This window comes from Choloepus didactylus, chromosome 1 (assembly GCF_015220235.1).
Source record: "Choloepus didactylus isolate mChoDid1 chromosome 1, mChoDid1.pri, whole genome shotgun sequence".
In the NCBI taxonomy this organism is placed as follows: Eukaryota; Metazoa; Chordata; class Mammalia; order Pilosa; family Megalonychidae; genus Choloepus; species Choloepus didactylus.
This window is the reverse complement of record NC_051307.1, coordinates 162,539,725-162,555,373: the sequence shown is the minus strand read 5'-3', so window position 1 is coordinate 162,555,373 and position 15,649 is coordinate 162,539,725. Positions and strand designations below refer to the sequence as shown.

The window sequence follows — 15,649 nt, the reverse complement described above, 5'->3', positions numbered from 1 at the left end:
TGGCATCCTTTGAAATTTGTTCTATAGCTCCTTGTTATATTGTGGAATGAGAGCTGTCACCTCTTTGTATATTTGCTGTATTTCACAATAAGGACATAACTGAAACCATGGTACTATAACCCATAACAACTTTGGAAATTTCCTATATAATTATACTTTGCAATATATTACCTTTCTTTTTGTATGTTGTATTTCACATTAAGGAAATGACTGAAACTGTGGAACTGTAACCTATAATATGCTTTGAAATTTGCTTTATAACTACTTGTTAAATTGTACTTGGTTGATTTTTTTTTAAATCCAACAATTCCAAGTTTTTCAGAGGATATTGCTGGTGGCAACTGTAAAATGGCACAATGACTCTGGAGACAGTTTGGCGGTTTCTTGTGAAGTTAAACATGTACATACCCTATTATCTAGCAATTTTTCACTCCTAGGTATTTCCACAAGAGAAATGAAAACAAGGGCCCCCAAAGAGACTTGTGTACAAATTTTCATAGAAGTTTCATTCACAAAAGAAAAAAAAATAGCCAAGGTCAATAGATAAACAGGTATAGACTGAGTAGTATATTCATGAATGGAATACTAACCAGTCATGAAAAGGAACAAACTACTGGTACATTCTACCTCTTAGATTAATATTAAAAACTTTATGATAAGCAAAAGAAGCCAGACACAAAAGAGTATGTATTGTATCAATCCATTTATATGACGTTCTAGTACAGGTAAAAATATATAGTGATATAAAGCAAATGATTGGTGCTTGCATGGGCAGGATTGTGGAGTGGGGGTAGTATTGACTGACAAAGTGTATCAAGAAATTTTCTGGACTTGTTCCATATCTTGATTCAAATGGTAATGATGTGGCTCTATGCATTTGTCAAAACACATAGAAAAGTAGACCTAAAATCAGTGCTTTTCATTGTATGTAAATTATGTCAATAAAGTTGATATTTAAAAAAACCACATTTTCTATTTTCTCCAAGGTTTTGATCTGATCAACTAGAAGGAGATTCAGTGAAAGGAGGTTTGGGGAGGAAGATGGAGAGCTCAGTTTTGGATTTTATTCTCTATCAAGCCAAAATCAGACACCAGGACTATTGCCACTTGTCCTCATATCTTCTGCTTATCAGTCCTCAAGTCCTGACAATCCTCCCTGTTCATTATTCCCCAGACACAGCCCTCCTCTCCTTCTTCAGTACCCCGGCCTAGGCTTTTCAACACTCACCTGGGTTTCAGGAGGCCTAGCTTGAGTCTTTAAGAGGAGGGGGAAACGCAAGTGATGAGGCGATGACAGCAACCCTCCAGTAAGGTGTCATCTAGAGGGGTGGGCTTTATTCAGCTCCCCGTCTGGTATTTGTTGCCTTGCTGGAGGGCTGGCGCGAGTCTGTGACAGGATCGGTGTTCGGCCCCTGTCTGAGGTGGGCGCTGCCTGGGATATAGACATAGATTCCTCTCTGAATGCCTGCTTCTGTCTCAGGACAGGCTCCAGGAGGTGCTCTGGGACTGTTGAAGGAACTGGCGGAAGGAGGGGGCGGAGCTACATGAACCCCGCTTCGCCGCTGGCTGGCGGGTCCCAGACCGTGGCGCTGTGGGGAGGCTGTGACAGCATCCTGGTAGGAAAAACCCACCCACCCTGCGCGCTGGGCCTGGTGACTGCCCTGCCCAGGATGCAAGAGAACCTGGGGGAAGCTGGTGTGTGCCTGCGGGCGCTCTCCAAGCTTCGCGGCATCTTTTCCTCTAATTGCCTTTTTCTATAATGTGCTTATTACACGTTTGCACTGAATATATAAATAAAAAGAATAAACGGGTTTTTTTTGGGGGGTGGGGGGAGGAAAGGGGAGTGGTAGGAAGGGAGGAAAGTCTCCAGGCCATGATCGGTGGGCAGGCGCTTGTGGGTTCAGACCCCGGCGACCCCGGCGACTCTGGGGTGGCGGGAATAGGGGGAAGGTGTGTGCGTGTGTGTGTGCGTGTATGTGTGGTGGGAGAGCCTCGCAGAACCAAGGACGCCCGCGCAGGAAGGCTGGGTTGTTGCAAGAGCGCCGGGCTCTGTGCCCGGGTGACCCTCAGCACCACGCGTGTTCGGGACGCAGACACTCCCTTCCTTAGCGTCCCCTTGGCTGGGGGAGACTTGGGGCTTCTGCCGGTCCCACTGCAGAGCCACAGCCGAGGGGGCGGCGCCCCCTTGTGGCGAACGGCGACTCCGGGGCTCCGCGGAGGTTCCGCCCACGCTGCCTCGCCCACTCGGTCCTGCCAGCCAAGCTCAGCTCTCGGCGTTACCCGCGCGTGCCTTCTTGGTGGAAACGAAAGAGAGCCAATACAAACGATCAGCTGTGCCTCAGTTTCCTCGTCTAAGAAATGGACATGATAACTGCATCCCATAGGGCTGTTATGAAGATTAAAGGAATAAATGTATGCAAAGCACTTAGGAGAGTGCCTGGTACAGTCTGAGCACTGAACAAACCTCTGAGGGCTATTCAAACTCTCGGATTCAGGGGCTCTTCTGGAATCTGGGTCTGTCTTGAGAGGCTGCACAGGTCCAGGAGCCAGGCAGCAACGGAGTGAAACCTGCCTCTGCCCCTTCGTGGACCAATAGGGGGAGCTGCTCCCCAATTGGACCTCCCCTCCGCCTAGTTCCTCTTTTGCAGTTGGTAGTGAGGTGTAATGAAGACAAAGTTTAAAACAAATGTTGGTCCCCGTCAGGGATCGCTGAGGTCACTTTTGTGAGTTTGAGGATATGTGGTGTATTGCACACTGAGAGAGCAAAGAAAAGGTTTATCATCACATTGGGGATCTGATTTGAGTCCCCTTTAAATAAGCTTCCTCACCCTGCTCTGAAATTCTGTGCCCTCCTGACTCTCCAGCACCAAGCCTGGGGCTCTAGCACCCAGAAAGGAAGGAAGTGGGAAGGGAAGTGGAAAGGTGTAGAGCAGCAAGACTTTATTCTTGCTCCTAATTGTATGTCCTTGAAGGGCAGAGGCCATAAGCTTGTCACTTGTTCGTACTAAATGAATAAATGAAGGCGTGAGTGGCAACTGGAAGGGGCTTCTTTTTCTCTATCTGTAGCACAGGACTGGTCATACAAGCCTCACAAGACTAGTGGGAGCTTGGGGCGAGATTCTTCCACTGTGGTTCAGTTCATCTCCTCTTTCTCAGGGACCTCACTCCATCTTCTTTCCTCTCTCTGGCTTCTCAGCCTCCCCCATCCTGTGACCCTTTGCCTCTGAAAACCTCCCCACCTTAGTAGGACCTTCCCTGGACCCTGCATCTCTCTCAGCCACCAACCCAGCTCTGCTTCCTCAGAGTCGATCTTCTTCCCCACCTCCCCACCACTCTGCAAACTGGCCACCACCTTGTCCTTGCCTGGAAATCATCTCCTCATCTTTTGGGACCCCGTGTTGATCTGCCTCCCTGGGGAAACCTCTCTTGGCTGTACCCCCTCACCCTCACCCTATGGCCTGACAAAGGTGGCTTAAGTGTCCCCATGAGCTTCTTGGACCATCCAGAGTCACCTTCAGATGTAGTTAGGCAGGGCCATGTGACTAGTTCTGACCAATGGACTATGAGCAAAAGGGAAGTGTGTAACTCTGGGCCAAAACATTTAATTACCAATGCAAGACCTTCAAGGACCTCCTCCCCCTGCTTCCTCAATTGTGGCATCATGTGATGAAATGGAGGTACCTCGATATCCAAACACCTGGATCACTGAGCCACCGTTTGGAGGCCACTGCCCTGGAGAGTCACCCAGACCTGCAGCGAACTCTATGTGAGCAAGATACAAACTGTCGTCATATCATGTCACTGAGCTTTGGTGATGTGTGTTACCACTGCACAGCCAAGCCCATCCTGACAGATTTACCCTGATTAAAGCAGTTTGTTAAACGAATGGCTGGCTCTGTAAACTGCAAATCTGCTCTTGTTTTAATTGTTATTAGTTGTAGCAGGTGCCTGGTGGGGGGCAGGGACTTCAGCAAGGTGGGGTGAACCCTGTGCAGTGTAGCAACACTGCAAGGGCAGGAATGAGGGGTGGAGAGGGGATAGATGGGCAGGTGTGTCATGGGAGAAAAGCTTTGTCTCATTTACGATTTGCCAAGGGCTTGCCCAGGACCTGCTTGCATATTTAATCTCTGATGAAAGGTTATAATGAATCTGGTGCTATTGGCAGGATATGGACAATTCTCCCAGCTATTTAGTTCCTGTGGTTGTGAAAGATAGGATTTGTCTCCTGGATTCTCAGGTTTACACATACACACACTTTCTCTCTCAGACACACACACACACACACAAAGCCACTGCCAATCTCTCTGGGAATCGGTAATATAATGCTTTAATATCAATTTGATACTGACTGGGATTTAGCCCCCAGCTTAACTCTATCTCTCTTCGAGAGCGGTTTGAAAAGCACAACATGGCTTTGTTTGTTAAGCAAGAATCTGCTAAGCAGTCACAAGATGCAAGCGTTTCCTTGAAGTTCTGCCTGTGTGTAGATTTCTCAGGGCCTTTTCTTCTGAAAGTCTTTCCCTCTTTGTCCCTTTCCTCCACCACTCTCCTCTACTCACAGTGCTATGCGGCTAAATCGGCTCTATTTAACGAATGGTTGTAACGTTCTTGCTACTTGAATTTAAGGTGAGTCAATGAAATATTACTTGGTTCTTCCCTCCCCCCATTATCCACCTTATATGGCCCTCAAAGATGTCCTACCTCCTTCCCCTGGACCACTGAACCTCAGTGGGAAAGGAGGGTGCCCCCCCCCCCATTTCAGAAGGGCTTGGTGGGTGAGATGGTGCCAGACGAGAGAGAGAGAGCCCGGCGGCCTGTTTGAGTCCAGGCCTGGTCAGCTATGATCTGTCTCAAGTTAGCCGCGACAGTCACTCCTCACAGCTCAGGTTCCTCACCTTCAAATGGGGCTTGAAGACTAGTCTGGCCTCCGTCATGGAGATGTGTGAGGACCACCCCAGAGGGCTTTGGGCCAAAGGATAATTTATGGGAGATATTAATTGGTGTTTGGTTTTCACTGCATTTTCTCTCTCCTGTTCCTAAAAGTTTCAAGGAGGATGATGTAAAAAGGTTCCTGTAGACTCTTCTTTTCCTGGCTTTATTTTGTCCTGCCCTGGGGCATAGATTGTGCTGGGGGAAGAAATGATGAAGAGGATGGGCTTCCTAGGACTGGAAGGGGGAGGAAGGCCTAGTTGGGAGGGTGTCCAGGGAGGTGGCCCTGGCCCTGGCCTCCGCAGAATTCCCAGGCTCAGGGAGACGCAGGGCCATCAGACCCCAGGGAGCCTTAGACTAGGCAGGGACAAAACACCCACCGTGTCCTTCCTGAACACGCAGGCAGCCAAGGACCTGGGGATGGCTCTGAGAGCCATATCCAAGCATGACTGATGTTTGAATTTCCAACCAGCCAGCAAGATGCGGCTGTGAAGTCAGACTTGACTGATTTAAAGAAAGGACTGTGACCTTTTTTAATACACTCAAGTCTGTGGAGAGAGTTCTCTTGGTACTGCTAAGAGCCTAATATGAATGTGAAATCTTGGATTGTTTTTCATGCCCATCTGTTCCTGACTGGAGCCATCGAGGAAATCAGATTCACTTGCTCCCCTTCCCCTTGTCATCCTTTACCCACATTTGAATTTTTCAAAGGTCTAGCAAGTTGGCAACTTTCTTCATAGTCTGAGCACAGCAGGTGTCCCCGAGGCTCTTGAGCACTGATGACCCACCACGCAGGGTTTGAGGACCATCCACGTCAGCCTCCCATGAGGGGCTGGTTAAAAGTGAGATTCCTGGGCCCCCTTCAGACCTATAGAAATTCTCTGGAGCTGGGTGACAGGAATCTGCATTGTAACAACATCCTCTGTGAGAGTCTTACACTTGAGGAAGTTTGCTAATCTTTGCTCTAGAATGTGAAGAGAAAAGTGGCACCATCATATTCCCTGCAGGCAGCTGAGAGGAAAGGCTTGCTAGGGGAGTAGTGACCAAGTGACCAATTATGAGTATGATATTAATTGTGTTTTGTATCATAGTCTTAGCTGTTCATGATCAACCCCACTTTTGGATTATCCAAGCGCAGGGATTAGGCCCCCCTAGAGTCCAGCCCCATGGGCCCTTGATAGTTACCTGCAGAACTTAACTGACAAGAGGTGCTGCTGCCTGCTTAGTACCAAGCTGATGGGTTGAGAGCTGCATTCCCTCTAATATCCAGGGCCACAGACCCCCTGAGGGCTGTGGCATGGGCACCCCTTCCACCCAGAAGATGCAGGTTCTGTCTGCTCTCTGACAATTCTAAGTGACAGCACAAATTCATGACCAAGTTACATCAACAGCATAATTATAATATATTAATAGCAATAATAATAATAGGATAAAGGTTTGGGAGGGCAACCAATCTTCCAGAATCTGAACCTTGGCATTCACCGTTCATAAGCTCAGTTGAAGGCAGGACCTTCAGAATTTGGTTAAATTGCAGCAAGAAGGACCAGGGTTAGTTGCAGGGAATCATTTTCCAAGCAGAACCATTGTAAATGCTGAAACTGGCCCCTGAGGTTGCATGAAGCCTCCCTTCCTGAGTGAGATCTTTGGAAATAAGGCTAGTGGCTTTGGAAATAAGGCTGTCGGTAATGGTGGCTTCCACGAAGACTTGAGTTGCATGGCAGTTTGGCCATAGGCTTAGCATCATATGAAATCTCCCCAGAGGTGGCACAAAGATGGCATGCTTCTGGGGAGGTCTTCCAAGAGGAATGACACTCGCGGGCTACGTAGCAATGGGCTTTGTTCTTCCATGGACTAATGCCCGGCTGCTTCGGAGGGCACAGAGCACCAGGTCTCTGACCAGCAAAGGGCAGGGCACAGGGTCCATTTGGTAGGGCCATGGATGGTCAGAATCCTTGTTGAAAATTGCTGGATTCTTCTGTGCCTTCTCCCACATTGCTCAGAGGAGCCCCTCGTTGGCTGGAGAGGACTAGGTAAGATTTGTGGGGAAGTTTGGTGGAGAACCATGTACTTGGGTGGATGTCCACATACAGCCTTGTACAAAGTTGATCTCCAGTAAATATAACATCTGTTGATAAAAAGGCCTCATTTGTTGGCTTCTAACTGAACCTCTACCACATACCCAGGGTGTCTGAAACCATGCCAGGCCCACGGAGGGTGCCCACCTCTCAGCGGGCATTGAGAAGAGGCAGAGAAAATGTTTATGGATACAGGCATGTTTGAAACCATGAAAGTCAACCTTGCCTGCCTCCAATCTGTGGCTGCAGCTTGCCATCCAGACGGGTAGTGGTTGACATTCATTCTGCTTCCTCACTTGCTTTGCTGATATCTCATTCTGTCTCTCTTGGCGTACAGGTTGAAGACCAGACAGACAAGCCTGTGTGAAGCCTCTTCTGTTCCCAGGGAAACTTGGGGAGGCTCTTCCCATTACTCTGAGTTGAGGGGGGTCTCATCCTTACTCGGTGAGAGTGGGAAGCTGGGCATCTTCCCGAGCTCCTCCTCGGGTCTTCCCCAGGGTCTGCCTTCCTCAGTGTGGAATGCACCCCCAGAAAGACAAGAGACAAGCATATGCAAATCCAAGTACAAAAGAATACAGGGTTAACATGACTGGCCTTTGGGTGGCCCTTCCTCAGAGCTTCTTAGTCTTTACTCCAGTGCCTGAGTGTGAATAACCCAGAGGGGACCAGCTGGCAGGACTTCCCAATGTGGCAGCTTCCAAAATGGCCTCTAGGGGCAGGAAGTCAGGTTCTGAGGGGAAGGGAGCCTCCTGGCTCCACACTGACACCAAACCCAACTGTGAGAGGGGCTGCAGCCAGGCTCCCCCTCCCCAGCCTGGCTCTGGGCCATTAATCACTCAGCCCATTCCCTTCTTCCTCTCGCCCCTGCTTCTCAGAAGGACAGCTGGGCTGCCTGCAAGGAGGACAGATACCTCCTTTCCTTTATCCACTTAGGAAACCACCCCCCACAGGGCTGGTGAGGGGCAGGAGCCACTTCATGGGCATCCACGCTGGAGAACCCAAAGAGAGCCTGGGCATACGGGACCCCTCCCCAGCCCTGCAGCTGTATGCCCACCCAGCCCAGGGGCACAGCAGCCCTGAAGAATCCTGGGGGGGAGTTTGTTGGGTAGAAGGCAGGGTGGGCAAATGGTTGCTGGGATTCCTTATTTAAAAAACAAAAAGGACATGACCTCTGAACATTAGTAAATACAGTTGTGGAGGAGGCAGGAGTCGCTCTTGGGAGCAGGGCAGCCGAGGCCGAGGGTCAGATGAGGCCCGCAGCCTTCTCCTGCACATTGTACTCCTTGTTCTTCTTCACCCTCCAGCTGACGAAGAGCAGCAGCAGCGTGCCCAGGGCCTTGTAGCTCATCTGTAGGCCCAGGTACCTGGGGGGCAGGGGGAGGCAGGACCAGTGAGGGGCGGGGGTGCTCTGTGGCCTGTGTCCCAGGGCCAGGGCCACCGGGAAGACCAGCATCATTCTCACGGGTGGCCCAGAGAATGTGTACCAACCACCCAGGTGGGGTTCTAAGTCCAGCCAGGTGGGGATCTCTTTCCTAGTTCATTTGCTTCTACAAGGTACAAACTTCCTGGGAAGTAAGCAGGAAGTAGGTATACTAATTCAGTGATCCTCTCCTTCCTCTGGAGCTCCCCAGAAGGCCAGGGGCCACACAGCAGGTCCAGCCAGCCCCTGGGATCCCATCCTCCAAGCAGAGCCAAGGTGTCTACCTGACAGAAGTCCCCAGGGCTCTCAGCACTCTGGAGGCAGAGGGTGCTCAGCCAGGGGAAGGAGAGGGACACCTTTCTTCTGCCCTCTTGGTCCATCCCTTTGCTGGCCTTCCCTGACACTCTTCCACTATTTGCAGACCCCATCCAGCCCCCTCAAGCCCAACCTCCCCACAGAGCGTGGTCCGTGTAACGGTAGCAGTTGAAGTGGCTGGAAGGTGAGGTTGCAGAACTCAGTGGCGTTGCAAGCTGGGCTCAAGGCTGGGCCCCCTCTGCCTTGACCTCTGCTAGGAGCTGCGATGGGGACAACCTCTCCTCTCCCTAAGACGGGGAGGCTGGCCTGACATCATTCCCTGCTCCAAGCCACCACCTTTCCCATAGACTCCAGGCATCCCCTTTGCATTTGGCAAACTTCTTTCTGTTGCTGTAGCAGACCTTGACTCGTTTTTCGTACCCCATCTCCGCCAACCACTTTCTGAAGCAGCTCCCTCCTTGCTTAGATTGTAAAAGCTTCCATTTCTCTTTTCTCTGATATCCAAAATCCCCACCTACACACCTCATAGATAAGTTCTTGTTTTTAACAGCTCCAGCTAGACCAACCTTAATTGGCTTTAACTGACAAGATATGTGCAATTAAAAAGAAGGGTAATCTATGAGAAAACTTTGCCTAATTATAATAGCAAAAATCACACTCACTGAACTGTAACCCAGATGCCTCCTTTTGCTGATGCTGTTTTGAAACTGTACACTGGACGATAACAAGACAACTCGTGGCTGGCCCCGTCTGTATCCTCTTATCTTGTTTTGCCACCCTGAATTTGACTGCCCTTACAAGCAGCCCCTAATTGATTGATTAACATAAGTCAGCCTAGAGCTAAACACCAAAAATTCCTAAATTATCTCGCTGAATCAAGCCAGTTCTAATCAAAGTTAGCCTGACGTGCACAGCGGCCTAAGTATGTAATCACTGCCATATTCGGCAATTAGACTAGCCCTGACGTCGTCATCTAAAACCACCTTGTCATTTTCCTAAGCTGCCTGCCGCTGAATGCTATAAAACACTGAACATTTCTCTAATTACGGGTGACAGACTGAAGGAAACCGTCCCCCTGTCATTAGCGAAGCTAGCTTTTGCTAAATGAGCTTGCTCTCTTCTCAAAATCCTGGTATCTACTGATTGACTCTGTGTGCATCGGGCAAGGACTCGCCTTTGAGCCACAACACTGCTGCCCCCACCGAGGGCCTGTGGGGTGGCAGATTGGGGGTTCCTTCAGAGCCTGCCATTCCAGCCCTCTCCCCTGGGAGCCTCTCAGCCAGCCCAGAGCTGCGAGGGCAGGTGGCTACTCTTTGCATGAACTCAGGTCTGACCTTTTGGATGCCCGTGCAGGCCAGGCCCTCACCTGTCCCGGAGGGCGTCGTTGTCATAGTAGGCGCAGGCTCCTCGCCTCCCCGAGCACTGCGAGCTCCACCGGATGCAGGAGTAGTCGATGGTGAGGCCGTAGAGGGCTGGAGACGGCAGCCAGGCTGGCGTCGGCCGGGAAGAGAGTTCAGAGAGCCCAGGTCACGTGGAGCTGCAGGCAGAGGCCCCCACCAGCGGGAATGGGGACCGAGGCCCCTGGGGCGCCCCTGCACGGTTCACATATAAGGAACAGCTCTGCCCCCGCCCAGGGAATCACAGGGACTTTGGAAAGCAAAATAGCTTTCAGTGAAGCCTGACTGTCTCTTTCACCAGAAGGCTTAGAGGAGAAAATGGACCTGGGCCACCCTTTCAGGATGGAACAAGTCACGTTGATGCCGAGTCAGAGACACACAACATAATTCCCACGCTTGGGGCTGGCCCCAAAGGAGGGCAAATACTGAGCTCCACTGTGGCAGGGGCTCTCAAGGGCATCTTCTCTTCAAGTCCTCACACCAGCCTGGGAGGTGGGCAGGTGCTAGGGAGGAAGGGGAGTTTAGCTAGCTTATCACACACACAGGAAGGCTCAGGGCTGGGCTTAGGACCCCGGTTTTCCCAGGTCCAAATCCCATGTTCTTCTACAACACCAAGCTGCCCTACTGACTTAGACAACACCCCTGGAGACGCCCAACACCTGCCCCAGCCCCCTGAGCTCCCCAGCCTGGTCCAGCAGGGGCCGATGCCTTACTGGCTGTCTAATGTTTTGAACATCTCATTATATTAGCTGCTCTGGAGAATCGCTGGACTGGGAGGAGGGACATGACCAGGACTCCGATCAGACCCAGGCTGGGCTGTCCATGTTCTCCGTGCTGAGAACAGCCTCCCAACCCTGTGAAATCACACTCTAACACAGAGAGAGAGAAGCAATAATTGGCCTTGGTCCTACCCACGAGCAGGAAACTTCAGGGAAGGAGGAGACCTGCTCAGACTCTGCTCATTCCCAAGTCTCCAGGTGAACACAGGCAGAAACTGGCCAGAAGGACCGACCTGCCTTGACTCCCCTCTAAGTAGAAACTAAGTCCAGAAAAATTTGCAACCAAATCCTAGTGAGTACCCTTATGTAACTGAGAAGTTAGGATTTGGGGGATGATTATTGATTGCTAAATCAATATATAGATGTTCCTTCTTTACTTTCTGGTATATCAGAGTAGACAAAGGGAAATACCTGAAATCTCTGAACTGTAATCCAGCTATCTTGATCTCTGATAATGACTGTATAGCCTTCATCTTGTGCCCTTGTGGTTGTAAAAACCTTGTGACTGACCTTCACTTGTACCCATTTTATCCGGGTTTTCAACTTTAGTCTCATGATCACTAAGGATAGCCCCTAGTGTTGATTAATGAAGGAGCTTCAATCAGCCCAGAACTAATCCACCTCAATTCTAAAGCTCCCTTTCATGAAAACTGGTATGAGTATTTGAAGGGCTTTATACATTTTTTATCAAATTTATTTCTAGTTGTATACAGTCTGGATAAATAAAGACTATAGATGGGGTAGATAGAATTTTTATTATTCTCCATGCTAAGGTGATCATATTTTCTGATTAAAGTGGATTTTGTTGTTGTTGAAGGTTTGCAAAAGTGAATTTTGTTTACAGTGGTCAATGTTGACTAAAATTTGATAAGCTTGTCTAAGGGAGCATGGTTTGTCCTAAAGTAAAATGGCTAGTTTTAATATGCAATACAAGACCTGAATGAATATGGAAAGTTGTAGAAGGTTTGTGAAAGCAAATTTTGTCTGTCATAGTCAATGCTGACCCAAAATTTGATAGACCTGTTTATAGTTTTAAAAAGAGGTTTTGTGTCAAACCATGTTTTCTAAAAAAAAGTGTTTAGTTTTCTCTATTAAAATAGTGTGGATTGTTGGTCTGTTCTTAATGAAACATCATAAAAAATTTTTCTTAACCATCTGAGTACTCTGTCTAGAACACAAGGATTTTATATCATATCAGAATAATATTCTTGTTGATATTTATGTTGACCATATTATCCTTTATTTCAGAAGACAAGTCTTCCCTCTTTTAAAGGAAAACTGTTACAAAGGATTTGTTACAAAAGATTTGTTCTTTCAACTTGTAAAAGTGAGGTGCTAAAATAGTTTGACATATTACATAGGAAGTGTTTGGGAAGTATTACAATAATTTAAAAAAAGAGATTTTCTATCCTTCTGTAAGCTAAATTCGTATGGGTGAAAAGTTATTCATATATTTAGATGTATACAATTCCTAAAGACTTGACAATATGCTCACTATCCATGTTGTATCCTGATACTGATCTGCATGATCTTAGACAACACTACGATGTTGTTAAACGTGGTTTTAGTTATTCTTAGAAAAAGGTTACAGATCATGGAAACAACCAAATTTACTTGTCAGTTATACTACTTTGCTCTAATGCTTCTCTAAAAGTACATGTGGTCAGCTATACTCAAAACTTCTTCAACAAAACGGGACTTTAAAAGAGAAGCAAGGCAAGTATATAAATTAAGTTCTATCTGTTAATTAATATAACCCTGGTAAATGCATAAAGGTAAAACAGGACAAAACTTCTGCTATGATTTGTGGTTGATGACCCCAATATAAGCCAACCATTCAAATGTTTTTATTCCTGAAAATAGCTTCATTTAGAAAATGCTTATAAGAAAATTAGGGCCTAGATTGTAAGCTCTTATGGCAGTCGCACTTATTCCTGGGCTTTAACTGTTATTTCTAAATTCTAAGACGCTATGTTCTTTGTGTATAGCCTGGTAGTTCCCTGGAACTTTGGGTATCTGTGTGACACCTGAGACTCAGAGTTAGAGTTCTCCAGCTCTGAAAGTCAGCATTACTGTATACAGCCACTGTTAAAGAAGCTGAAAAAGAGATTAGACTATGATTATAGAAATGAATGAAGCCAATCTGATTAGGGTTAAGATAAATCAGAATAGAGGATAAGAGATGATACTGCCTGTATTTTAAAACTTTAACTTCTGTGTGAGACCAAAGGAAGAGATGTTTATTTTGTCCAAAATTTAAATTTTCTGTAGCACACTATCTAATTTAACCCATCTGGTCAGTTTGTTTAAACAACCTAACTCAGCTTTATTTGACATGGAACCTAAAATAGGGAATAAAATGTTGATACTCTGTACAGGTTAATGTAATACCCTAAGGAACTTCAGAGTATCTTGGGCAGAAAATGAAAAAATATTTGCAAAGTCCATTGAGAGACTGGAGAAGAAATGCAGAACTATTAAACTTCTCCACCTGGGGAAATCCTGCTATTTTCTTAAACAATAGGGGATCCTAATTTAATAAGCCATGCCCTCAATCTTGAGGCTTGCCCTTATGAAACTTTTTTCTGTAATGGCAAAGCTAAGCCAACTTATAATTATGCCTAAGAGTCACCCCCAGAGAACCTCTTTTGTTGCGCAGATGTGGTCTCTCTCTCTCTTAAGCCACACTCTGCAAATAAACTCACTGTCTTCCCCCTACGTAGGTCATGACTTCCAGGGGTGTAAGTCTCCCTGGCAATGTGGGACATAACTTTCAGGGATAAGCCTGGCACTGGCATCATGGGATTGGTTGAACAAAAGGGGGAAATAAATAAAACAAAATAAAGTTTCAGTGGCTAAGAGATTTCAAATAAAGTTGAGAGTTCATTCTGGAGTTTACTCTTATGCAAGTTTCAACCAGATATTGCAAACTGCCACAGCATGCGAAGCCCCAACCAAGAGTGTTCCTGAAAACCCTAAAGAGTACCCTGGTCTCTTTCTAAGATTCTATAAAAGTTTTACTTATTAAGTTTATTTTTCAGAGACTTAGAGCCTAAAGATTGTTCCTATGTCAGACAAGCCCTGAAACCCAGAAGTACCAGTCTCTCCAACAACAACAACAACCAGTTTTGTTCCTCTATCCTGTAATGTCGATGTCCCTTTTCACCATGAAGAAGTTACAACAGTCATCACCCAGATATCCCTCATGATTGAGGGAATTATCAAATGAGAGGGAGGAGTTGTAACTGAAAAGTTAGGATTTAGGGGATGATTATTATAACTGAATCATTATATAGATATTCCTTCTTTACTTTCTGGTATATCAGACTAGACAAAGGGAAATACCTGACATCTCTGAACTGTAACCCAGCTGCCTTGATCTCTGATAATGACTGTATAGCCTTAATCTTGTGCCCTTGTGATTGTAAAAACCTTGTGACTGACCCTAACTTGTACCCATTTATCCAGTTTTTCGACTTTAGAGTCTGAGTCTTATGATCACTAAAGACAGCCCCTAGTGTTTATTCATGAAGGGCCTTGTGTCAGCCCCGAACTAACCCGTCCCAATTCAAAAGTTATCTTGATGACTGAAGCTGGAGCTGACCAAAATGGGCTGGCCTGAAATGCGCAGTAGCTTAGGCTTTAGCCTATAAGTGACCTACACCTCATTATAATACTAAAAATCACGCCATCATCGTATTAAGGCTGCCATTTTCTTACATGGGTTCTGTGAGTAAGCATGTAATCAATTTGTGCATGCTCAATAATTAGATCACCTCTAATTATACCATCCAGAGTCACTGTGCTCATTATCCTAAAACCTGCCCATCTTTTGGTTCTATAAAACCATCAGAGTTACTGCAGTGTGAGGAGACAGATTTTCAAGCCAACAGGCTGTCTGACTGCCTGCTTCACACCTAGCAATAAGCTCTTTCTCTCTTTGAAACACTGATGTCTCAGGAATTGGTCATTTGAGTGCATCGGGCAAAGAACCCACCACTTTTGATTGCTATCACTTAAACCTGCTTGTGTCTATTAATACGAAGTCTTCCTACCCTAATGATCAAATCATGTTCTTGGGTGATGAATCCCTCCATGTCTAAGTTTTTGAACCCAAAGTCTCAGTTCAGTTATCTGAGCTCAAATGAAAGGACCGAAGCAACGATTACTGTGATCAGCCTGAGTGAGCTATTGTTTGCAAGGTCACTGGGAGAGGCAGGGCAGTTTCTTGCAGGGAGGAATGCAAGGTTTCCTCCACTGTAATTTCCATTTTCCCCACTGTAGTTAGGCTCACTAGGTCCTTAATAAAATGCCCTGAGTTGAATTCAATCCCTTCACGTCCATTTAAAGGGTAACCATATTAGTGCCTAGTGTTAAGCCTAGTGCCTGGATGTGGCAGAAGGAGACAGCACAGCATGAGCAGTCTGGTAAAGGGTCTGTGATTTGCCGGCGAGGCCTATGGTAGGCTATCACTGCCCAGGGACCGGGCTGGGTGTTCCTGCCCCTGCTCCCTGGGGGACGGAACTGATTACGTGTGCGCAGATTCATTCCTCCCTTGGACTCTGGGCTGCCTGTGGGCAGACAGGGTGCACTGGCAGAGAAGAAACATTTAAGGAATAAGCAGTAGGAGGAGTGAACTCTGTAAAATGGGAAGGGAGTCTTGGCTAGGCTGGGCTGAGCTGCTATTCTGGCTGGAGCAGGAATGCAAGGTTTTGTTCCTGGGGAAAATTCTTG

At 47.1% G+C, this 15,649-nt stretch overlaps 1 protein-coding gene across 1 annotated transcript in view; it reads right to left on the bottom strand.

Annotated features, from left to right (window-relative positions):
* Window positions 1-6,308: 6,308 nt before the first annotated feature.
* SLCO2A1 (solute carrier organic anion transporter family member 2A1) overlaps window positions 6,309-15,649 on the bottom strand; it is a 90,363-nt gene continuing 81,022 nt past the window's right edge. Inside the window, exons 13-14 of the mRNA XM_037844648.1 lie at window positions 10,106-10,229; window positions 6,309-8,368 (exon numbers count right to left, since the gene is read on the bottom strand). Of these exons, the coding sequence (XP_037700576.1) occupies window positions 8,248-8,368; window positions 10,106-10,229 (245 nt within the window). The 3' untranslated portion in view covers window positions 6,309-8,247. The remainder of the gene's footprint in view (window positions 8,369-10,105; window positions 10,230-15,649) is intronic.